The sequence below is a fragment of the Amblyraja radiata genome, chromosome 36 (genome assembly GCF_010909765.2).
Source record: "Amblyraja radiata isolate CabotCenter1 chromosome 36, sAmbRad1.1.pri, whole genome shotgun sequence".
Taxonomy (NCBI): domain Eukaryota; kingdom Metazoa; phylum Chordata; class Chondrichthyes; order Rajiformes; family Rajidae; genus Amblyraja; species Amblyraja radiata.
In genome coordinates, this window is record NC_045991.1 from 10,365,858 (window position 1) to 10,390,572 (window position 24,715).

Consider the following 24,715-nt stretch of genomic DNA (forward strand, 5'->3'; position numbering starts at 1 on the left):
ACCCTGGAGGGGAAGCTCAAGGTGAGAGAGTGCGTGTGGTAGTGGTGGTGCCATTATGAAAGGGACCCGTTAATCCCCACACTTTGTTTCCTGTCTGCCAACCAATTTTCCACCCATGTCAGCATTCTACCCCCAATTCCATGTGCCCTTATTTTGCCCACTAATCTCCTTTGTGGGACCTTATCACAAGTTTCAATCTTTATATTTTCACAATAGTATTTCTGTTCCGTTGACGGACGCAGTTAACGCGTTAAAATGAACGGATCGACAGACAGCTCTGATTTCAATTGCTATTTATTTTACTCTTCCCACATTTACATTCCCCATGGTTTTATTGACTGGAGAGCACGCAACGAAAGGGTTTCACAGTACGTCGGTACATGTGACAATAAACTAAACTAAACCAAACTATTTCCGCGCTCACAGGGGTTTTGCGACGTGAAATTTGGGGATTAAAATAGGAGACCCGCTCCTTTCACCGGTCCCGGCAGCCGACTCTTTTACACACCCGGAGAGGAACCGCCGCAGATACCCAGCCACTGGTTTGGTCCCCAAGGCCCGAAGAAAGGATAAAGTTTCTCCGTGAATTTATTCCCAGTGAAGGTGTGGAGATGGGACATGGTGTCCGCGTCGTAAAATGAAACTGTCCCGGACTCGTAACTGAGATAAACTCCCACCCTCCCGGGGATGGGACGGGCGCGGAGACGGGATGGAGGGGAGGTGACTGAATCAAAGTTGTCACCATCCCGCCTAATCCTCCAGACTCCAGTCTCCGGGGTCAGTTTCACCCCTTTCTTCCTCTCCACAGACTCTGCGGCGACTCCCAGACTCCAGCCCCGACTCCCCGCCACCTCCACCTCCCAGTAATGTCTCCCTGATGTGAATCCCTCCGATCCCAGCACACACGCCCGGACTGTAAACCTCTTCCCGGTGTCAGGAAGACTCCTCCGGGTCCCCGTCAGTCTCACACTCTTCCGATCCTCAGACACTTCGAGCCCCGGATGCGCTGTTTCCTCGTCCAGAGTGACGGAGACTGGGGGGAGAAGCAGAGAATCAGAGAGTCCCCGGGGGTCGGGGGGGAGACTCGGGCAGCGCGGCCCCGGGACCGGGGGAGAAGCTGCTCGGCCTCAGGCACAGGCGGGCGGACAACTGAATTAATTCTCGGGGTTCCCCCCCACCCCCCTCCTCAACAACATCGGACGGACAACAGTTATCATTACCGGAGTTGGGGACTTTCTCGGATTATTGGAAACGGGATGGGGCAGGGCGTGCGGCCAGGGACAACGAGTAAAGAAAGTGCGTGAACGATTGCGGGTGGGGATGGAGAAATAAGGCGGGTATTCCCATACCTTGCCAGTAGATGGCGAGGGAGAGTTAGATTGGAGGATGAGGAGGTAGACAAAAAACTGGAGAATCTCAGCGGTGAGGCTGCATCTATGGAGCGAAGGAAATAGGCAACGTTTCGGGTCAAAACCCTTCTTCAGGAGACAGGTGTGAGTGGCAATTAGAGGTGGTTAAAGAAGAGGTTGAGACGTGGGGTGGAGTTGCCGTGATCATACAGAACGGGAGTGGACTATAACTGATTTTGTGAGTGGTCGGCGAGACAGAGGGAGGGGTGGCTTGGACCATCGAAGGAAGCATAGGTTGAATAATTAAGAGTTAAGTAGAATGTGTGGAGACTTGGGGTTGTAAGGCCACTAGAAGTGAAGGGATTCAGTGTGGATTTGATGGGTGTGTACAACCAAGTACACACTGGTTTCATTGTGAACCAATATATGAAATTCAATGAGGGACCAGACAATGGGCCGCATGTAAGGCTGGTCCCGAAAGCGAAGGTAGGTGGTTTCCGAGCGAGCTGGTAAAATTGATCCCAAATTGGCTTGCTGCTTTGAGGGAGAAGGTAACGGTGGAAGGATGATTGTTCTGCTTGGAGGTCTGGTGACTGGTGCAGAGATCGGGCTGCAACCGTTGCTATTTATTAAAATATTTTCATGGCTTCGATCTGGATGTAAGAGTTGTGCCTAGAACATTTCTGGAGAACGGGAAATGTTGTGGATAGCGATGAAAGTGATCAGATTCTGCAGCAGGATATAAGATAGATCATCGAACACTTCTTCTAATGCAAGGATATCAAATCTGGAGGGTGTGGGTTTAACACGAGAAGATAGAGTTTTAAAGTGGATCTGAGTGGTCAGTTTTCTTCACATAGATAGTGGTTGATACCAGGAATATTTTGCCAGAGGAGATGGTGGAATTGGATGTAATCACAACATTGGCGTTGTGATTTAACAGACGAGGTGTGGAATAATACGGTTCTAATGTGGGCAAATGGCATTAGAGTGGCTGGGAATAAGGTGGACATGGACGTGATGGGCCAAAGGGCCTGACTCTGTTATGTACAACCATGGCTCTCTGGCTCCAAGAGCACTGAATGACTGATTATCCACAGTCACCGGTGCAGGGAATTCCAAAGGTTGCCCAGTCTCTGCGTGCAGTAAAGTCTGCTCATCTCTGTCCGAAATGGTCCAGCCCACATTCTGCGAGTGTTTCCGCTGACTCCAGACCCCTCAGACAGGACAAACATCGTCCCTGCATCCAGCCCACTGAGCCGTGTAAGGACTTTGTGTTTCACTGAGATCTGCATGTATAAAATCACAGGAGGAATAGATCGTGTAGATTCGCAGTCTCTTGATCAGAGTAGGTAAATCGAGGACATCGGTTTGAGGTGAAGGGGGAAAGATTTAATAGGAGGGAATAGTAAAAAATTGGAAAAAGCCATGGTTTTCAAGGGAAATTGGACACGGTTCGGAAAAAGAGCGAGATCTACAATAATTATAGGCAGCATGGAGTAAATGGGGTGCTTGAGGAGTATAAAGAATGTAAAAAGAATCTTAAAGAAATTAGAAAACCTAAAAGAAGATATGAGGTTGCTTTGGCAAGTAAGGTGAAAGTAAATCCAAAGGGTTACTACAGCTATATTAATAGCAAAAGGATAACGAGGGATAAAATTGGTCCATTAGAGAGACAGAGTGGACAGCTATCTGCAGAGCCAAAAGAGATGGGGGAGATATTGAACAATTTCTTTTCTTCGGTATTCACCAAGGAGAAGGATATTGAATTATGTGAGGTAAGGGAAACAAGTAGGGTAGCTATGGATACTATGAGATTCAAAGAAAAAGAAGTACTGACACTTTTGAAAATATAAAAGTGGATAAGTCTCCAGGTCCTGACAGGATATTCCCTAGGATATTGAGGGAAGTTAGTGTAGAAATAGCCGGGGCTATGACAGAAATATTTCAAATGTCATTAGAAACGGGAATAGTGCCCGAGGATTGGCGTACTGTGCATGTTGTTCCATTGTTTAAAAAGAGTAAACCTAGCAATTATAGACCTGTTAGTTTGACTTCAGTGGTGGGCAAATTAATGGAAAAGATACTTAGAGATAATATATATATAAGCATCTGGATAAACAGGGTCTGATTAGGAACAGTCAACATGGATTTGTGCTGGAAGGTCATGTTTGACTAATCTTGATTTTTTTGAAGAGGTTACTAGGGAAATTGGTGAGAGTAAAGCAGTGGATGTTGTCTATATGGACTTTAGTAAGGCCTTTGACAAGGTTCCTCATGAAAGGTTGGTTAAGAAGGTACAATTGTTGGGTATTAATGGTGGAGTAGCAAGATGGATTCAACAGTGGCTGAATGGGAGATGCCAGAGAGTAATGGTGGATGGCTGTTTGTCAGGTTGGAGGCAGGTGACTGTTGGGGTGCCTCAGGGATCTGTGTTGGGTCCACTGTTGTTTGTCATGTACATCAATGATCTGGATGATGGTGTGGTAAATTGGATTAGTAAGTATGCAGATGATACTAAGATAGGTGGTGTTGTAGATAATGAAGTAGATTTCCAAAGTCTACAGAGAGATTTAGGCCATTTGGAAGAATGGGCTGAAAGATGGCAGATGGAGTTTAATGCTGATAAGTGTGAGGTGCTACGTCTTGGCAGGACAAATCAAAATAGGACGTACATGGTAAATGGTAGCGAATTGAGGAATGCAGTTGAACAGAGGGAACTAGGAATAACTGTGCATAGTTCCCTGAAGGTGGAATCTCATGTAGATAGGGTGGTAAAGAAAGATTTTGGTATGCTAGCCTTTATAAATCAGAGCATTGAGTATAGAAGCTGGGATGTAATGTTAAAATTGTACAAGGCATTGGTGAGACCAATTCCGGAGTATGGTGTACAATTTTGGTCGCCCAATTGTAGGAAGGATGTCAACAAAATAGAGAGAATACAGAGGTGATTTACTAGAATGTTGCCTGGGTTTCAGCAACTAAGTTACATAGAAAGGTTGAATAAGTTAGGTCTTTATTCTTTGGAGCGCAGAAGGTTAAGGGGGGACTTGATAGAAGTCTTTAAAATGATGAGAGGGATAGACAGAGTTGACGTGGATAAGCTTTTCCCATTGAGAGTATTGAAGATTCAAACAAGAGGGCATGGCTTCAGAATTAAGGGACAGAAGTTTAGGGGTAACATGAGGGGGAACTTCTTTACTCAGAGAGTGGTAGCTGTGTGGAATGAGCTTCCAGTGGAAGTGGTGGAGGCAGGTTCGTTTTTATCATTTCAAAATAAATTGGATAGGTATATGGATGGGAAAGGAATGGAGGGTTATGGTCTGAGTGAAGGTAGATGGGACTAGGGGAAAATAAGTGTTCGGCACGGACTTGTAGGACCGAGATGGCCTGTTTCCGTGCTGTGATTGTTATATGGTTATAGGAGGGGTTTCATTTTCACACAAAGGGTGGTGGGAGCAAGCTGCCACAGGAGGTCTTTGAGGCAGGGACTATTCCAACATTTAGGAAACATTTAGACAGGTACGTGGATTGGACAGGTTTGGAGGGATGCGGGACATACGCGGGCAGGTGGGACTAATATAGAACTGTTGGTCGGTGCGGCAAAGTTGGGCCGAGGGCCTGTTTCTATACTGTATCACTCTATGACTCTTTCTCCCATAATGCATGTGAACCCTCGAGTACACAGGTCCACGCAGTTTCATCCCACACAGCATATATAATCACGGGGAAAAAGTATTGTCAATCTTTGCCGCAATCCCTCTGTGTGGCATCTATCCTTTTTTTACGTACGCATGAGCACAAGAACACAAGAAAATAGGCCCCGCCGCTCGGGCCCGCCACTCCATTCAATGTGATCATGACTGGTTGGATCTTGCACCGATTCCTGTTCTGTGTGAGGTCACAATAATCTTGGCCAAAGGGGCGGAGGGACGGCAGATGGGATTTATTCACGTACAGGTGAGCTGATGCACTTTGCTGAGAGAATCCACGGCAGGACACACACACAGTAAATGGGGGAGCTTTACAGAACTAGGAGATTGCGGTGTGCTTCTGTTTCTGTGGTGCTTTGCTCTCTGACTCTGGGATGCTTTCCCCTCAAGTCCATTAATAGCATTAACTTCGCAACTAAGCATTCCATAAAAATGGCGTTAAAAAAAGAACAATGGAAAAGGTATTCTATTTACCTCGCTTGATGATATCAGATGCTTCTCTCAATGCCATGTTGAAAAAGGAGGGATCAAACTTTTCAATCGGCCACGCACCATCTACCACCAGCATTGGTTTGGCTTCATCACTAAACCTGCAAATGTTGAACAGCTGGTTATTAACTGAGCATTAGCAATTTTTAAGCTGTTCTATAATAACATACCGTGTTTCAGTCAAAAGCATGTCCTACCTGCTCTTGCGACCAGCTTCTTCCTGAAATAAATAAAACACAACTCAGTTAACTGAGATGGATCGTCATGAACCCGACAGCGGGTATTTCACCAAATTGCTACAAAAAACACTCTGATAATTCCCATTTCCCAACTCTTTCCCGTGTCACACAGACAGAAAGTGGATATTGTTGTCGAGACACCGAACACGGGGCAAAACGTTAGGAAGGTAGATTAAAATAACAGAGCATGTAACTTACGAGTAAGACCGGGAAGGTCGTGGGATATTAACTGGAAATGATATCAGAGATAATGGGATGGAATATTTTAAGTTAGTGGCGGGTTCAAATGGGTGGAGGGTATAAATAATATTAATACTTGTGGGGAGACCAAAAATTGAAGCTAGATTGGCCTTCAATAAAGTCCATTAGAAATGTAGTAAAGACAACGTGGAACTCACAGGACGCCATGGTCATTATTTGAGATAAATTTAAGTTGAAGTGGGATAAATACACGAGGATTCCTGGAAGTCGGTGCATTATTTCCGCATGTGGTGAGTAGTTGAGAGGGTTCTTGAAAGGAGCAGCAACATGGGGACAAGAAGATAGGCCGAATGGCATTTTGTTCTATGGTGAACATAGAGGGAAAATACAAGCGGTGCAAAGTACCCCAAGGTGATGGGAACCGGATACAGATGATAAACCTGATGTGTGAGTCACGTTCTAGATTCCATTGTGAATCCCCACAATGTGGTCAAAGCTGATCTAGCCCAGGACAGAACTTTTCCTCATTCCCTCACCCCCTTCGTTTTCAGTTCCCAGATTTTTCCAAAAAATATATTGCCCTCTAGTTTAAATACTTCCAACAAGTTAAGCCTCACAAAGACTCTGGCTTGGAGATGACCAGAGATCCACTGCTCTATTTCCAGCTGTGGACCGTAGGATCAGTTATAAGTAGGGAAAAGGGGAAGTACAACGGGATTGTTGGGTACTTGTTCATCTGTCAATGAAAGTAAGCATGCAGGTACAGCAGGCAGTGAAGAAAGGGAATGGCATGTTGGCCTTAGTAACAAGAGGAGTTGAGTATAGGAGCAAAGAGGTCGTTCTGCTGTTGTACAGGACCCTAGTGAGACCACACCTGGAGCATATGTAGTGTGCAGTTTTGCTGTCCAAATTTGAGGAAGGACATTCTTGCTATTGCGGGAGTGCAGCATAGGTTTACAAGGTTAATTCCTGGGATAGCGGGACTGTCATATGCTGAGAAAATGGAGCGGCTGGGCTTGTATGCTCTGGAGTTTAGAAGGATGAGAGGGTATCTTATTGAAAAATATAACATTATTAAGGGTTTGGGCACGCTGGAGGCAGGAAACATGATCCCGATGTTGGGGGAGTCCAGAACCAGGGGCCACAGTTTAAGAATAAGGGGTAAGCCATTTAGAACGTAGACGAGGAAACACGTTTTCACACAGAGTTGTGAGTCTGTCTCAGAGGGCGGTGGAGGCGGGTTCTCTGGATTCTTTCAAGAGAGCTAGATAGGGCTCTTAAAGATAGCGGAGTCAGGGGATATGGGGAGAAGTCAGGAATGAAGTACTGATTGTGGATGATCAGCCATGATCATTGGCGGTGCTGGCTCAAAGGGCCGAATGGCCTACTCCTGCACCTATTATCTATTGTCCATAGCATCATCCGTGATTGTTCTGAACTGCAAAGAATACAAACGTCACGTGCTTACCCACGACTGATAAAACAATGCTACGATCCCAGAAATTGCCTGGTGATTAAAGTTGTCCTGCGTCCAATGCCAGGACATCCTCTCTTCATTAAGGTCACCAGATCTATGTACATTGCTCCAGGTGTGGTCTCGCCAACACCATGAACAATTGAGAGAGAAAATCTCCCTATTTCTAAATTCCAAACCCTTTACGCAAAAGGTCAAAGTGCCAAAATCTGAAAGATTATATGGGAGGCCATTCCGTTTTGGCACAATATCAGCGCAGCGCTAGAATAGACGAAACATTGAACTATTACAGAATTACTGGTAAATGCAGAATTTATTTCAGAAATGTAACCCATCATTTTGTAAATGTACACATTCACTTCGCCTCACCTTCAGAAATATCATGTTGTCCTTGTGGTCTATCTGTCCCTGTAACATTAATAGTTCATCCTGAATGGAATTTAAATTCTCTTGAATCGCTTGAAGATTTGTCTCCATTATTTTGACAATCTTCTCTTCTTCTTCCCGAATATCTCCGAGTAAACGCTGCTCTTTCTCCGTGAGAATCTGGTGCAGTTCAGCAAACTGGGATATGGTCTGTGACTGACGGTTGAGTGACTCTTCCTGTCAGATGAAAGATGAGAATCAATATATTATGTCACTGCCGTGTTTCCTCAGGACATTTGGCTCGTCAATGTCGAGTTCTGGAATGCAGAATTAGGCCATTATGCACTGTATGTATCTGCACTAATCCCATTTACGAGCATTTCACTCGTAGGTTTCATTCCTTCGGCAATTCAAGAGGTTGTCTCGATAATTCTGAAAAATATGGTGAAAGGAATGTACAATCACATAATTCCCATTTCCCCAATTCAATTCCCTGCAAGCTGTTACATTTCATGTGTCCATTAACCTTCACTGGACAGAACCAGGTCACCAGAACTAGGAGAACTATGTTATCCCACTTTTTAAGAAAGACGGGAGAGAGAAAACAGGGAAGTACAGACCAGTCAGCCTGACATCGGTGGTGGGGAAGCTGCTGGAGTCTTTTTGCGTATGGCGTGCACAGCCAAAAGTTGTAGGACAACTTGTTCTATTTAATCTTATTTGATTGTGCATGCCAGGTTGATTGCATTTGTCGAAACGGCGTACCACATGAAGGTTGCAATGCTGGAGTCAATCATAAAAGAAGAAATAGCGGGACATTTGGATAGCAGTAACAGGATCCGTCTGAGTCAGAATGGATTTACGGAGGGGAAATTATGCTTGACTAATCTTCTGGATTGTTTTGAGAATGTAACTAGGAAAATGGACAAGGGAGAGCCAGTGGATAGAGTGTACCTGGACTTTCACAAAGCATTTGATAAGGTCCCACATGGGAGATTGGCAGGCAAAATTAGGGCACATGGTATTGGGCGTAGAGTGCTGACATGGATAGAAAAAATCGTTGGCAGACAGGAAACTAATAGTAGGGATTAACGGGTCCCTTTCAGAATGGCAGGCAGTGACTAGTGGGGTACCGCAAAGCTGGGTGCTGGAACCGCAGCTATTCACAATATACATCAATGATTTAGATGAAGCGAATCAAAGTAACATTAGCAAATTTGCAGATGAAGCAAAGCTGGGTGGCAGTGTGAACTGTGAGGAGGATGCTAGGAGAATGCAGGATGACTTGGACAGGTTGGGTGAGTGGGCAGATGCATTGCAGATGCAATTTAATGTGGATAAATTTGAGGTTACCTGAAGCCTCGGCCTCAGGTTTAACAGCATCCCGAGAAGACATCTCAAAGAAGAAGTAAAAGACTGAGATGGAAGAATTAAAAACGTTTCTTAAGGAGGAACTTAAAAATCTTAGACAGAACTTTAAAGAGGAGCTGACATCTTTTAAAAAAAGAAATTAAAGAACAAATTAAAGAAGATGTTACAGAGATTGTACACGAAGTCCTTGAAGACTGGAAATTAGATATGGAAAGAAATTTGACTCAAAATGTTGAAGAAGTAAATGAAAAACTGAATATGATGGAATCCATATTTGATTCTAAACTTGAACCTATCTTCCAGACATTAAACCAACACCACAAGATTGTAAAAGAACTTGAGGAATTTGCTGAGACAAGCACCGCAACTACAAAACAACTCATCACTGAGAACCAACGCCTATCAAAGTTATTGCGTCAAATAACCGAAAAATGTACAGACTTGGAGGGACGACAGAGGCTTCAGAACTTAAGAATCGTGGGCATCCAGGAAGGCAGAGAGGGGACTCGTGACCCCCGTGAATTTGCTGCAGATGTACTGAAACCAATTTTGAACCTGGACCAGGCGCCATTACTTGCCCGAGCGCACAGAGTGCCGAGACGTCCCCCAAAGGTGGGCGACCCTCCAAGAATAATGATAGTAAAGGTCCAATATGACCATGTATTGGATGACATGATGAGGAAAATTGTCAAAAGCAGAAATCTTGTATATGAAGGAGACAAGATTAGCGTATTCAGAGATTATCCTGTGGAAGTTGCTAAGAAAAGAGCATTGTTCACAGAAACAAGAAGAATACTGAAGAACATAAAGAATTTGAGATATGGACTCTTTTACCCCGCAACACTAAGAGTTAGTTACGAAAATAAGGAATACTTCTTCATCAAGCACACAGAAGCATTTGAATTTGCCAAGAACATCGAGGACAAGATCGAAGATTGAAAAATATTCAACACTCAACACCTACCTGGATACTGCTATCTCGCAGAGAAGATATGGAACTCTAAACTCTAAACTTTAAACCATTATATTTAAGAGTTGTCTAAAATTCGCAATAAGATTTGGGTAAATATCCTGCAACGGATCTATAATACTTACATTTTAGTACTAACTTCTAACAACTTCTAACAACTATTAATAATCATGAATACTAACTAACACTAATTATTGATAATTAGATTATTTAGATTATTTAAGAATTAACTAAAAGTATGAAACATAAGTAAAGTGTGATACAGATATTTTACAATGAAAAATGTATGGTGGCTCTCTCTCTGATGTTTTTGTTTTTGATTATTCTTTTATAAATGTTTATATTATACAAAACTAACATTTCAATTTGAGACTACTAATTATATCATTAATGGAATATAATCATTATTTCTTTCCCCCCCCCCCCACAAATTGTTTACATCGAATTGGAAACTTTCCTTTCAAGGAAAGTACGGAGCTAGTATTTTTATTAACCAAGAGCTACGGAAGTCCATAGATGCTTAGCCACATTAGGGTGGCTATCACTAACTGCACTAATTGTAGTTGTAGTTGCTTTTTCTTTTTACTTTCCACACTTTACTAATCCAATTTGCTATTACTTTTTTTATTTTATATCATATTATATTTTGTATTTGGAATGGAATTGCATATTTTACTTAAGGAGATATGTTCGGATGGAAAACAGACGTGACCTAAAATTCATCTACCTGATGTTCGAGTATAAGGTAGGGTTGAGTGTGCTGAATCAACTGCTCTAACCACTTAATCACAAGATGCAAGACATGAATATAAAAATTGGGGGTGAGGGAATTAAATTCTGTAGTTGGAATGTTAAGGGAATTAATGAACCTATCAAGAAAGGCAAAGTGTTAGCCCATTTAAAATCATTGAAAACAGATATAATATTTCTCCAGGTGACACACCTTAAAAAGGAAGCACAACACAAATTGAAAGCAAAATGGATTGCTAAAGCGTACCACTCTTCATTCTCACATAAATCTAGAGGTGTTGCAATATTAATTCGTAAAGGTATACCCTTTAAACATATATCAACGATAGAAGACACTGAAGGCAGATATATTGTAATAATAGGGGATTTATACTTAAAAAAGGTGACTCTCCTCAATGTGTATGGACCAAATTTTGATAGCCCACTGTTTTTTAAGAGAATTCTTAACAATATCCCGGAATGTACACAACAAAACTTAATAATCGGTGGAGATTTAAATTGCACAATGGATGCCTGTTTGGATAGATCATCAACTCAAAGATAACTAAAATCTCGATCAAGTGAATTTTTAAACTCATACATTAATACTACTAATATTAAGGACGTTTGGAGAATTGAAAATCCATCGGGCCGAGAATATTCATTTTACTCACCAGTACATAAAACTTACTCAAGGATAGACTATTTTTTAGTAGATTCAAAACTAATCCCATTTACCTATAACTCGCAATATCATAACATCATAATCTCAGACCACGCTCCACTAACATTTATGATCAAACTAAACGGAATGGTAGAGACACAGTCACAATGGAGATTTAATCCCCAAATCTTAAAAGATAAGTTATGTAATGAATACCTAGTAAAACCGATTAAAATGTATTTTGAGGCTAACGATAGCCCTGAAATCTCTGCTTTCCTTCTTTGGGAAACATTTAAAGCATTTGTACGTGGAGCATTAATTTCTTCCCAATCATTTTTTAATAAAGAGAATAGGGCCAAACAACAGAAACTGGAAATGGAAATAAAGCAATTAGACACAGAAAATGCAGCAGCACCATCCACGATAAAACACAATAAAATTGCAGTACTGAAATACAAACTAAACAAGATATATTCAGACCAAGTTATAAAACTTTATCAACATACAAAACAATTAAGTTTTGAATTTGGTGATAAACCACAAAAACTTCTAGCACGTCAACTTCGAAAATTGGATGGGGAAAAAACAATATACAAAATTAGAACAGACAAGGGAGAAACATTAACACTGCCTAAAGATATTAATGATAGATTTCTACAATACTACCAAAAATTGTATTCATCTAAAATAACAGAACAATCAACGGGAATGGAAACATTTTTACAGAATTGTAAGTTTGCGGGTCTAGATCAGAAAGAGAGAGAATTACTAGGGGCTGAAATTACGATAAAAGACATCGAAGAGGCAATCAAATCTTTAAAAAACGGAAAGGCTGCAGGTCTAAATTCTGAATTTTATTAAAAAAATTATGATTTGCTTTCCCCACGCCTACAGACAATGTACAAATACGCCTACACTCAACAGAAACTCCCAGAAACTCTAAATTAATCTACAATCATACTCATACCAAAAACGGACAAGGATCTTGAAGACGCAGGTTCATACAGAGCTATATCCCTCTTAAATACTGATCAGAAAATATTAACTAAAATTGTATCTAATAGATTGAGCTTAGTAATCAGTAAATGAATACATCCCGACCAAACAGGGTTTATACCAAAACGTTATTCATTTTATAATCTGAGAAGATTATTTAATATTATATACTCCAATAGAATTCCTAATGCAGATCTAGCAATTATTTCGTTAGATGCTGAAAAATCATTTGACCAGGTAGAATGGCCATATTTATTCTCGGTGATGGAAAAATTTAAACTAGGAGACAAGTACTATACATGGGTTAAATTGTTATATTCTAATCCAACAGCCAGAATATTAACAAACAAAATGTTATCAACTAAATTTAATCTCTCTAGAGGCTGTAGACAAGGATGTTCACTGTCCCCACTATTATTTGCTCTTGCAATCGAACCCCTAGCAGAAACCGTCAGAAACCATCCAGGAATATATGGATACAATACTAGAGACACAAGGAATAACATTTCCTTATATGCAGATGATGTACTAATATATATTACAAAGTTAGAAACTAGTATTCCAAACTTATTAAATCTAATAACTCAATTTGGTCAGTTTTCGGGATATAGAATTAATTGGAATAAAAGTGAAATCATGCCAATAACAAAATTCATTTTACATACAATACAACAATCCCCTTTTAAAATAGTTAAAGATAAATTTAAATACTTAGGAATCTATGTAACTAAGACATATACCTCTTTATTTAAACTAAATTTCCCACCCTTACTGAATAAACTACATAAGGATATTCAATACTGGAAAACACTCCCCATTTCTATGCTTGGGAGAATTAATGCTATAAAAATGATTTTTTTACCGCAACTGCTGTACCTATTTCAATTAATTCCGATATATATTCCAAAAACTTTTTTCAAAAAAGTCGACTCCATTGTTACAAATTTTGTCTGGGATTATAAGAATCATAGAATAAGTAAAAAACATTTATGTAAGTCAAAGATAAATGGAGGTTTGGCTTTGCCAAATTTCTTATTTTATTTTTGGGCAGTCCATATTAAAAACATGAATTTCTGACTGGAAGAAATGGATCGACAACCAGATTGGTTAATGATGGAAAAGGAAGACTGTCTACCTTTTGAAATAGGTCCGATCATATTTGCCCCCACAAAACTGCACAAAAAAACCTATAAAGAAAACCCCATAATACATAGTGGAATACGAATTTGGAAACAAATAAAAAAAGATTTAAAATTGAATAATATACCACTATGCCTTCCCATTGTAAATAATCCTTCATTCAAATCATCCTTATGGACAAAGGTTTCACACAATGGAAAAATTATGGAATCACAAATATTGGACATCATTATGGGAAAGGCACTTTTCTTTCATTTCAAGAGTTACAACTGAATTATGGACTGCACTCAAATAATTTCTTCAGATATCTACAAATTAGAGATTATGTTAAATCTAATACACAAGTCTACAGGAGTAGGGAATCAGAAATTCTTGATGAATGTTTGAACAGGCATCCTAATACTGAAAAACTAATAGCTTATATTTATAACACCCTACTAAACAACGAGGTACCACCGACCGAACCATATAGATACAAATGGGAAAATGAAATAGGTCACCCTATAACGAAAGATATGTGGGACGAAAGTTTACAACAAATAGATCAATGTTCATTAAATGCCAGACATACTTTAATACAATTCAAGGTCTTACATAGACTACACTACTCTAAAATAAAACTAAATAGAATCTTCCCACAAATCTCTCCTATTTGTGATAAATGTCTACATCTTGAGGCTAATTTAACACATACGTTTGCAAACTGTATAAAACTTAAACATTTCTGGACTGATATTTTTGAAATAACTTCAGAAGTTATTAATACAAAACTGGACCCAGACACAAAATTAATAATACTTGGAATATCAGAACAAAGTTTAACACTCACAACAAACCAAAGAAATTTCCTCGACTACAGTATAATAATCGGAAAAAAATTAATATTAAAATTTTGGAAAGGTCCTACAACCCCCACAATTAATATGTGGATTACGGAAATGTCGGAGACCCTATACTTAGAAAGAATTAGACTTGTCTTAATGGAAAAACAAGATATTTTCGATAAAATCTGGTCTAAATTCATTAACTATCTGAAGGGATAGATTGGCACAGCACGAGGACCCAACTGAAACTTGAACTCAGGACCAGATGAAAAGCTATACTTTATAATCTACGAACCTATCTCCATTGACGTATTACAGGTAACCCATTCCGCCTCCTTTGTTTTTCTGTGTTTTTTTATTTATTTTTTATTTGTAACTTTCTAACCTCTTTTTCTCTCTTTTTCTATAAAAAATAAAAACACTAGAAGCAGAAGTAATTGATAATTGAAAATTTTAATAATGTATGACTGATGTATATGAAAAGTCTTTTTACTATAGTATGTAACTATACTTTATAATATGTCTACTTCTAATAAAAATATTAAAAAAAAAAAAAAAAGTTACCCACTTTGGTAACAAAAACATGAAGGCAGATTATTACCTAAATGGTGTCAATTTGGGAAAAGGGGAAGTATAACGGGATCTGGGGGTCCCTGTTCATCAGCTAATGAAAGTAAGCATGCAGGTACAGCAGGCATGAAGAAAGCGAATGACATGTTGGCCTTCATAACGATAGGATTTGAGTATAGGAGCAGAGAAGTCCTTCTGTAGTTGTACAGGGCCCTGGTGAGACCGCACCTGGAGCATTGTGTGCAGTTTTGGTCTCCACATTCCAGGAAGGACATTCTTGCTATTGAGAAAGTGCAGCGTAGGTTCACAAGGTTAATTCTCGGGATGGTGGGACTGTCATATGTTAAGTGAATGGAGCGGCTGGGCTTGTACACTCTGGAGTTTAGAAGGAAGAGAGGGTATCTTATTGAAACACATAATATTATTAAAGGTTTGGACAGGCTAGAGGCAGGAAACAAATTCCCAATGTTGGGGGATTCCAGAACCAGAGGCCAGTTTAAGAATAAAGGGCCAAGTCATTTAGAACAGAGATGAAGAAAGACTTTTTCACACAGAGTGTTGTTAGTCTGTGGAATTCGCTGCATCAGCGGTGGAGGCCGGTTCTCTGGATATTTTAAGAGCTAGAAAGGGCTCTTAAAGATAGCGGAGTCAGGGGATATGGGCAGGAACGTTAGAAATATAGAAAATAGGTGCAGGAGGAGGCCATTCGGCCCTTCGAGCTAGTACCGCTATTCATTGTGATCATGGCTGATCGTCCCCCATCAATAACCTGTGCCTGCCTTCTCCCCATATCCCTTGATTCCACTAGCCCCCTAGAGCTCTATCTAACTCTCACTTAAATCCATCCAATGACTTGGCCTCCACTGCCCTCTGTGGCAGGGACTTCCATAAATTCACAACTCTCTGGGTGAAAATGTTTTTTCTCACCTCAGTCTTAACTGACCTCCCCTTTATTCTAGGACTGGCCCCTGGTTCTGGACTCGCCCAACATTGGGAACATTTTTCCTGCATCTAGCTTGACCAGTCCTTTTATAATTTTATATGTTTCTACAAGATCCCCCTCATCCTTCTAAACTCCAGTGAATAGAAGCCTAGTCTTTTCAATCTTTCCTCATATGACAGTCCCGCCATCCCAGGGATCAATCTCGTGAACCTACGCTGCACTGCCTCAATCACAAGGATGTCCTTCCTCAAATTAAGAGACCAAAACTGTACACAATACTCCAGATGTGGTCTCACCAGAGCCCTATACAACTGCAGAAGAACCTCTCTACTCCTATACTGAAATGCTCTTGTTATGAAGGCCAACTTTCCATTAGCTTTCTTCACTGCCTGCTGTACCTGCACGCCAACTTTCAGTGACTGGTGTACAAGGACACCCAGGACTCGCTGTACATCCCCCTTACCTAACCTAACCCGATTGAGATAATGATCTTCCCCCTTGTTTTTGCCGCCAAAGTGGATAACCTCACATTTATCAATATTATACTGCATCTGCCACGCATCTGCCCACTCACTCAATCTGTCTAGGTCACCATGGAACCTCCTAACATCCTCTCCACAGTTCACACTGCCACCCAGCTTTGTGTCATCCGCAAACTTGCTAGTGTTGCTCCTAATTCCCTCTTCCAAATCATTAATATATATGGTAAACAGTTGCGGCCCCAACACCGAGCCTTGCGGCATTCCACCCGCCACTGCCTGCCATTCTGAAAAGGACCCGTTCACTCCTACTATTTGCTTCCGGTCTGCCAACCAATTTTCTATCCATGTCAACACCCTACCCCCAATACCATGTGCTCTAATTTTAGTCACCAGTCTCCTGTGCGGGACCTTATCAAAGGTTTTCTGAAAGTCTAGATACACTACATCCACTGGCATCCCTTCATCGATTTTACTTGTCACATCCTCAAAAAATTCCAGAAGATTAGTCAAACATGATTTCCCTTTCATAAATCCATGTTGACTTGGACTAATCCTTTTACTGTTATCCAAATGCCCCATTATTACCTCTTTAATAATTGACTCCAGCATCTTTCCCACCACCAAAGTCAGACTAACTGGTCTGTAATTCTCCGTTTTCTCTCTCGCTCCTTTCTTGAAAAGTGGGATAACCTTAGCTATCCTCCACTCCACCGGAACTGATCTTGAATCTATTGAATATTGGAAAATGATCACCAATGCGTCCACTATTTCTAGAGCTACCTCCCTGAGGACCCTGGGATCCAGACCATCAGGCCCAGGGGATTTATCATCCTTCAGTCCCATTAGCCTACCCAATACTATTTCTCGCCTAATGAAAAATTATTTCAGTTCCTCTACCCCCTTAGATCCTCTGTCCTCCAGTACATCTGGGAGATTGTTTATGTCTTCCTTAGTGAAGGCAGATCCGAAGTACCTATTCAACTCTTCTGCCATTTCCTTGTTGCCCATAATAATTTCTCCCGTGTCTGCCTTCAAGGGACCCACGTTTGACTTTGCTACTCTTTTTCCCTTAATATATCTAAAGAAGCTTTTACTGTCATTCTTTATATTCCTGGCCAGCTTCCCCTCGTACTTCATCTTTTCAGCCCGTATTGCCCGTTTTGTTTCCTTCTGTTGTCCTATGAAAGTTTCCCAATCCTCTGGCTTACGGCCACTCTTTGCTGTGTTATACATCTTTTCTTTAATTTTATTCTACCCTTAACTTCTCTTGTCAGCCACGGTTGCCTCCTACTCCCCTTAGGATCTTTCTTCCTTATTGGAATGAAATGATCCTTCGTCTTCCAGATTATGCCGTGAAATCCCTGCCATTGCTGTTCTACCGTCATTCCTGCTAGGATCCCTTTCAAGTCTACATTGGCCAACTCCCCTCACATGCCCTCATGGTCCCCTTTGTTCAACTGCATCACTGACACTTCCGATTTAACGTTCTCCTTCTCAAATTGCAGATTAAAACTAATCATATTATGATCACTACCTCCAAGCAGTTCCTTTACCTCGAGTTATCTTATCATATCTGGATCATCATTGGACAACACTAAATCCAGAATTGCCATTTCGCTGGTCGGCTCCATTACCAGCTGCTCTCAGAATCCATCTCGATTATGGATGATCAGCCATGATCACATTGAATGGCGGTGCTGGCTCGAATGGCCGAATGGCCTTCTCCTGTACCGATTGTCTGTTATCTATTGAGACAGCAGAATGACAGACTTCATAGTCATACAGCAAGGGGTGTTAGATACCGACCAAGACGCCCCATCTGCGGTATTTCCATGTCCGCATTTGCCCAGATAGTTCGAGAACTTTTCTCTCACGAATTTGTTCAAATATATTTGAAATGTTGTTATGGTACCTGACTCAAGTACCTCATCTGGTAGCTCGTTCCATATACCCACTACCATATGTGTGAAAAAAGGTTGCCCTTCAGGTTCGTATTGAAGCTTTTGCCGCTCACATTAAACCTATGCCATTGCATTTTCGACACCCCTATTCAGGGTATCAGTCTGCACACACCATCATTATCATGTACACATCCATATGGTCACCTCCCTGAATCATACGCTCCAAGGAATAAAGTCCTTGCCTGCCGAACCTCAGGCCCTCGACTCCTGAGGGGTAGAGGGCTGCGCTATTTTCTACACGCATCGCGCGGATCAAATCTGCACAAGATCTGCAAATCGAAACTGGAAAGCCTCACCTGAACATTAGAAATTCCCAATTTCTGTCGCTGCTCCATTTGCTTGATTTCTGATTTCTTTTCTGTGAGAGATTCGATGGAAGATTTAACCTGATCCTGATCAGAGAATAAAAATGTCAGACAATAAAGAAGGAAGTAAACAATCATGTGATCAAAATCGGTTTGCTTTTACCTTGTAGGTTTCAACAGCTTCTTTAACCGGCATGAAGCTGTGAGACTTGTGTTCTCGCCCAGCTGCACAAATCACACAGATCAGCTTCTTGTCCGTTTCACAAAACAGCTTCAGTTCTTCCTGATGTTCCTCGCACTGAAGTTTACTTTCCTTCTCTGTCCGATTCAGGCTCAGTGTTCGAGCTTTCTCAGACAGTCCAACCAAGGCCCGGTTCACCCTGAGGGTGCGGTCTGTAAACTCCTCTCTACATTCCGGGCAGGAGTTTCTCCCCTCCCTGTCCCAACTCTGTGTGATACAGGAGCGGCAGAAGTTGTGCCCACACTCCAGTGCCACCGGATCGGTGAAGAAATCCAGGCAGATGGGACAAACTGCTTCCTCGGTCCAACTCTCGACCGGGTCTTTCGCAGCCATTTTAATCCTCCACTTCCTGGTTCAAAGTCTTTCCCACTGCGCGCGCTGCGGTCTCGGGGAATGAATGTGATTTGGCTGCAAGTGTTCAGTGTTCGGTGTCCTGGCCGCTCCCAACTAATCTCACTCGAGGGAGGGATCAGTTAGACATTAAACCGGCCTGAATAGACGAAAGCGGAGAGATTGCCTTGGGATTGTCTAAGGCAGGACAGAAAGGGACAGGGACCAGCGCTAAGGAGGTGTAACTGAGGAGTCGTTGCTCCTGTTGGAAAGTGGAACCCGCCGCCCGCATCTCCCTTCACAGCCCGGGATCAGGATGGAAGTAGACATATTTTAATCCACATCAATACACTCGTCTCTGACGCTCCAGTCTTCAGGCGCATCTATATTTGGAGAAACCGTGCATCATTTCATATTATGGATGGTCACTTTGGAGTAACATGTTCAGCTTTGTTCACTCTGCTGTGGATACTTTGGAAAGGGAGTAGACAATATTTATGTGGATGTTGCCTGGGCACTAGAGGGGGCAGACAAGGCCCTTATTCCTTGGAGCGCAGGTGGATGAGGGGTGATAGAGGTGTGTAAGATCGTGTGCGGACGTGGCGCCGACGGACGAGAGGCCGAAGCAAAGAAGTCGAAGCCAAAGAACCGAATGGGAACGAGGCCTAAACGCCAATCAACGGGAAGAGTCCGAAGACGAAACTCCTACTAACCGAAAGGGCGGGACGCCTAAATGCAAACTAACCGAAAGGGCGGGACGCCTAAAAGCCAACGAACCGAAAAGCTGCATCGCCTAAAATCAAACTTACTGAATGCCCGCTCTGTCGATACGCCACCTACCCGAAAGGTGGCGTCGCCTACAAGCCAAAGGACCGACTGCCGCTCAACAGAAAGTCCAATAACGGACATCAAATCACTGTGAAGGCATGAACATTGTCCCAAACCTCCGCTCCACCCGACCCGCAGCCCACGGAGGGTGGCCGTGGGAGAGTGAGGGCTGTCCCGTGCGATGCGCACATTCGGCCGCTTTCAACTTGGTGCTTGGATTCAGATTGCCCAGTCACCTATGGCTTGTGTGGGAAAAGGAACTCCGCGCTCCCGTCTCCCCCCTCTCTTTCCCTTCTCTCTCTCCTTTCTTCTCTCTCTCCTCCTCTCTATCCACTCTTCTCTCTCTCCTCCTCTCCCCCCCCCCCCTGCCTCTCTCTCCCTTCTCCCCCACCCCCCTCTCTCTCCCATTCTCTGCCCATTCTCTCTCTCCTCCGTCTCCACCCGCGGGAGCGTCCCACAGTCACTGACCGCGATGCACCACCATCGGACCCCAACCCCTTCACCAGGCTGAGTCACCCCCACCGCGGGGACAGACGGTTTATTTATTACCGTCGCGGTGTTTGCGGAACGCACCCAAGCTCCCACGCACATAACAGTCAGCATCTCTGGAGAGAAGGAATGGGTGAAGTTTCAGGTCGAGACCTTTCAGACGCACTCTGTAGAATGGTCTCGGCACGAAACGTCACCCATTCCTCTCTCCAGAGATCCTGCCTGGTTTGTGCGTGGGAGCATGGGTGCGTTCCGCAAACACCGAGACGGTAATAAATAAACCGCCTGTCCCCGTGGCCGGGGTGAGGAAGGGAGAGAGAGGAGGAGAGAGACGGGAGATGGAGAAGGGAGAGAGAGAGGGGGCGAGAGAGAAGAGGGGAGAGAGAAAGAGACGGGAGCGTGGAGTTCCTTTTCTCACACAAGCCATAGGTGACTGGGCAATCTGAACCCAAGCACCAAGTTGAAAGCGGCCTAAGGTGTGCATCGCACGGGACAGCCCTCACTCTCCCACGGCCACCCTCCGTGGGCTGCGGGTCGGGTGGAGCGGAGGTTTGGGACAATGTTCATGTCTTCACAGTGATGTGATGGACGCGGGGGTCTGGACCAATCGCTGACAAGTCCCGCCCCCCGGCAACGTCATGTCTATTATTGGACGTTTCTGTTGAGCGGCAGTCCGTCCTTTGGCTTGTAGGCGACGCCGCCTTTCGGCTAGGTGACGTTTCGACAGAGCGGCCATTCGGTAAATCTGATTTTAGGCGACGCAGCTTTTCGTTTCGTTGGCTTTTAGGCGTCCCGCCCTTTCGGTTAGTTTGCATTTAGGCGTCCCATCCTTTCGGTTTGTAGGCGTTTCGTCTACGGATTTTCGGTTTATTATCGTTTCTGCCTCGTTTCCATTCGGTTCTTTGGCTTCTACTTCTTTGCTTCTTTGGTTCGGCTTCTTGTCTGTCGGCGCCACTGGTGCGTGTAAGATCATGACGGGAATAATTCCGGTTTTAAACATGGTTATTAACTCAAGGGCCGCAATCCAATAGGAACTGGTGAACTCGGAGAATCAACTGAAGGTTGGGGTGCGGTGATGAGGCATCGATTTAGTTATCGAACGAGGAATCCAGTGGCACAATCCAGGGACACAATTTTAAGTATTTTCTCCCACCTTAAATACACCGTAATCACCTCAAATGCTTGAAACAAAAAAACTGTCTGAAATACGATGACCGCAACACTCTTATTTTGTTCAAGATCCAACTCGTACTAAGTGGTTGAAGATCAAATGTACTTGGAAATGTCCGAGCGATCTACGCACAGGGCAATTAGTGATGTGCAATAAATGCTGGTCTTGCAGCGACATCTACATCTTGAGAAATTGATCAGCTACTTACATGAATTCCTTAATAAGGTTAAGTTCGGTTTAGACAGCTCGGAGGTAGACACAAATATGTGACGTTCCGGGTCGAGACCCTTCTTCAGTCTGAAGGTCTCGACCCGAAACTCACCTATAGGGAGGTTTCACGGCAGTCGGGTCACGACCCATGACCCGTACTGTTGTTACGCTGCACCAAGTGGAGTACACGCGATGAACTGCAGGTAGGCACTTACCATTGTTTCCAGCGTAGCGGGTCCGTTAAAACCCCACCGCTGAAATTGTCAATTTTTGCGCTGTAAATAATGATGGAAATCGGGGTGAGCGTGTGACACATTTAGCCTACTTCAGAATTCCAAAAGTGAGGAGAAATGACGGTAGATAGAAGCGAGAGCTGAAGGGACAATAACAGCCCGAGTGCTTGGCGAACATTGGCCGTTTGCTCACTGCATTTCATCAACTAAGGCATTATTTGTGTTTTTCTTGATTCCTTTGGCATCTAAAAAGTTGCAGAAGTGATAAATCTGGCTGTAAAATGTTTTAATCGCCCATGGTTCCCAAGTGGGTTTTTACATACAAAATGAAAACGCATCTGAAAAAAGATTTCAGCCAGATTTATCACTTCTGAGACTTTTTAGATATCAAAGGAATCAAGAAAAACCACAAATAATGCCATGAAATGCAGTGAGCAAACGTGATAATTCCCAATATTTTCAATTCCGATATGTGCAGGGCCAATGTTCGCCATGCACGTTAGCTGTTGTTGTCCCTTCAGCTCTCGCTTCTCTTTACCTTCATTTCGCTTCACGTTTGGAATTCTAAAGTTGGGTACATATCTCTAACACTTACCCCGACTTCCACATTTTTTTACAGCTGTTTTTAACAGGTGGGAAAGTACGCGTTTCTTGCATTAATATCATATACCAGAGGTTACGGATGTCCTCCAGATGGATTGAGCGGCCCCGTGCGTCAAGCCATATGACCCAGTGACCTTACGTGCAACCTCCCTATTTCCTTCGCGCCATAGATACTGCCTGACCCGCTGAGTTTCTCCAGCATTTTTCTCTACCTTCGATTTCTTTCTTAAACATTTAAACAGCTTGGCATCATTTGAAAGTGGCACTTGCGTGAGGTTGCGTGCATGAAATTGCTACTAACCTTCTTGACGTGCTACTTATTTTTCAACCAAATCCTACTATTTTGAAGTTCTACAAGCATGCGATTTATTTAATGTAACAATTCGCACGACCGATAAAACGCACAGAACCTAATAGAAAAGTAGTGTTTATTCGAATTTCGTGCATTGGTGCTTTCAGTGTTTAAATGAAATAAACACCAAACTGTATGGACTTTAGAGCTTGGTTTTAAAATCTGCTACAGTGTAAAGCTTTTGTTGCATGCACTCCAGTCAGCGGAAAGACACTGCATGATCACAATCGAGCCATTACAGTGTATCATAATCATAATCATAATCAAGGCCGCCAGCTCCATGGTGCTAGACCGCAGAGCGACTGGAGATATGGTCCGGAAAATCATCGCATCTCCGGCAAGGTAAGAGATTGAAAAAAGTTTTCTCCCGACCCATCCCCCAACCCCCGACATAAAACAAACCAGAGAAGATTAACCCACAGTTTTAAAACACACTGAAAATAACAAAAAAGTTGAAAAAGCAGACAGACTGTTGTGTGATGCAGATCTACCAGTGAGGTAGATATTAGTTCAGCACTGTTCTCTGGTTGTGGTAGGATGATTCAGTTGCCTGATGACAGTTGTGGGAAGAAACAGTCCCTGAGCGTTTTCACGCTTTCAACAAGCCAATGGAATACAATGTTCGTCTGAAGATCGGATTCCGAGGGCGATGGTAGAAGGTTGCTCCTCAGAATGGAGACAGACGGCAGATGGTTTGCCGCAGGGCTCGGTGCTGGCTCAACTGGAGATCATTGTTTAAAATGTAAACGATTTGGATGTGTATGTAGGTGGCAGAGTTAGATAGAGACATAGAAAATAGGTACAGAATTAGGCCACGCGGTCCTTCGAGCCAGCACCGCCATTCAATGTGATCATGGCTGATCATCCAGTGAGATATATCCAGTGAATCGGCCTCCATTGCCTGAGGTAGAGGATTCCACAAATTCACACAACTCTCTGGGTGAAAACGTTTGTCCTCATCTCAGTTCTAATAGCTAGTCAGTTTGAGATGAGACTAACATTGGTTAAAACAATTGTCCCTTGTATGTAGGATAGTGTTAGTGAATGTGTGATCGAGAATGGACCGACAGGGCTAATATTCACTGGAATTTAGAAGGATGAGATGGGGTCTTGTAGAAACATATACCTTTTTACCAGATTGGATAGGCTGGATGCAGGAAAAATGTTCCCGATGTTGGGGGAATCCAGAACCTTCACAGTTTAAAATTAAGGGGTCATATAGGACTGAGAAGAGGGAGAACTTTTTCACCCGGAGAGTTGTGAATCTGTGGAATTCACTGTCACAGAAGGCAGTGGAGGCCAATTCACTGGATGTATTCAAGTGAATGTTAGACATAGCTCTTAGGGTTAATGGAATCAAGGGATATGGGGAGAAAGCAGGAGCAGGGTGCTCTGCTGGACCCATCCCAAGCCCACTTGACTATCTCAGCTTTGTCCACCCACACAACTGAGGTCTGGGCTCAGGCAAAAAT

The 24,715-nt window shown here is 42.8% G+C and overlaps 1 protein-coding gene across 1 annotated transcript; it reads right to left on the reverse strand.

The window, feature by feature from the left end:
- Positions 1-189: 189 nt before the first annotated feature.
- On the reverse strand, positions 190-19,000 carry LOC116966275 (E3 ubiquitin-protein ligase TRIM39-like). The gene is made up of 6 exons (XM_033012403.1): positions 18,950-19,000; positions 18,778-18,873; positions 7,835-8,068; positions 5,749-5,771; positions 5,537-5,652; positions 190-1,033 (listed from the first exon to the last, which is right to left on the reverse strand). The coding sequence occupies exons 1-6, from the start codon at positions 18,980-18,982 to the stop codon at positions 501-503; spliced, it is 1,035 nt and encodes a 344-aa protein (XP_032868294.1). The 5' UTR covers positions 18,983-19,000; the 3' UTR covers positions 190-500.
- Positions 19,001-24,715: the final 5,715 nt, after the last annotated feature.

Excerpts from the sequence above, each read along its gene's own strand:
- LOC116966275 (XM_033012403.1), bottom strand. The coding sequence starts at position 18,982 with ATGCCGGTTAAAGAAGCTGTTGAAACCTACAAG. Across the intron at positions 18,874-18,949 it reads AAGCTGTTGAAACCTACAAG|GATCAGGTTAAATCTTCCAT; the intron begins GTAAAAGCAAAC and ends TTCTCTGATCAG. Across the intron at positions 5,772-7,834 it reads ACAACATGATATTTCTGAAG|GAAGAAGCTGGTCGCAAGAG; the intron begins GTGAGGCGAAGT and ends TATTTATTTCAG.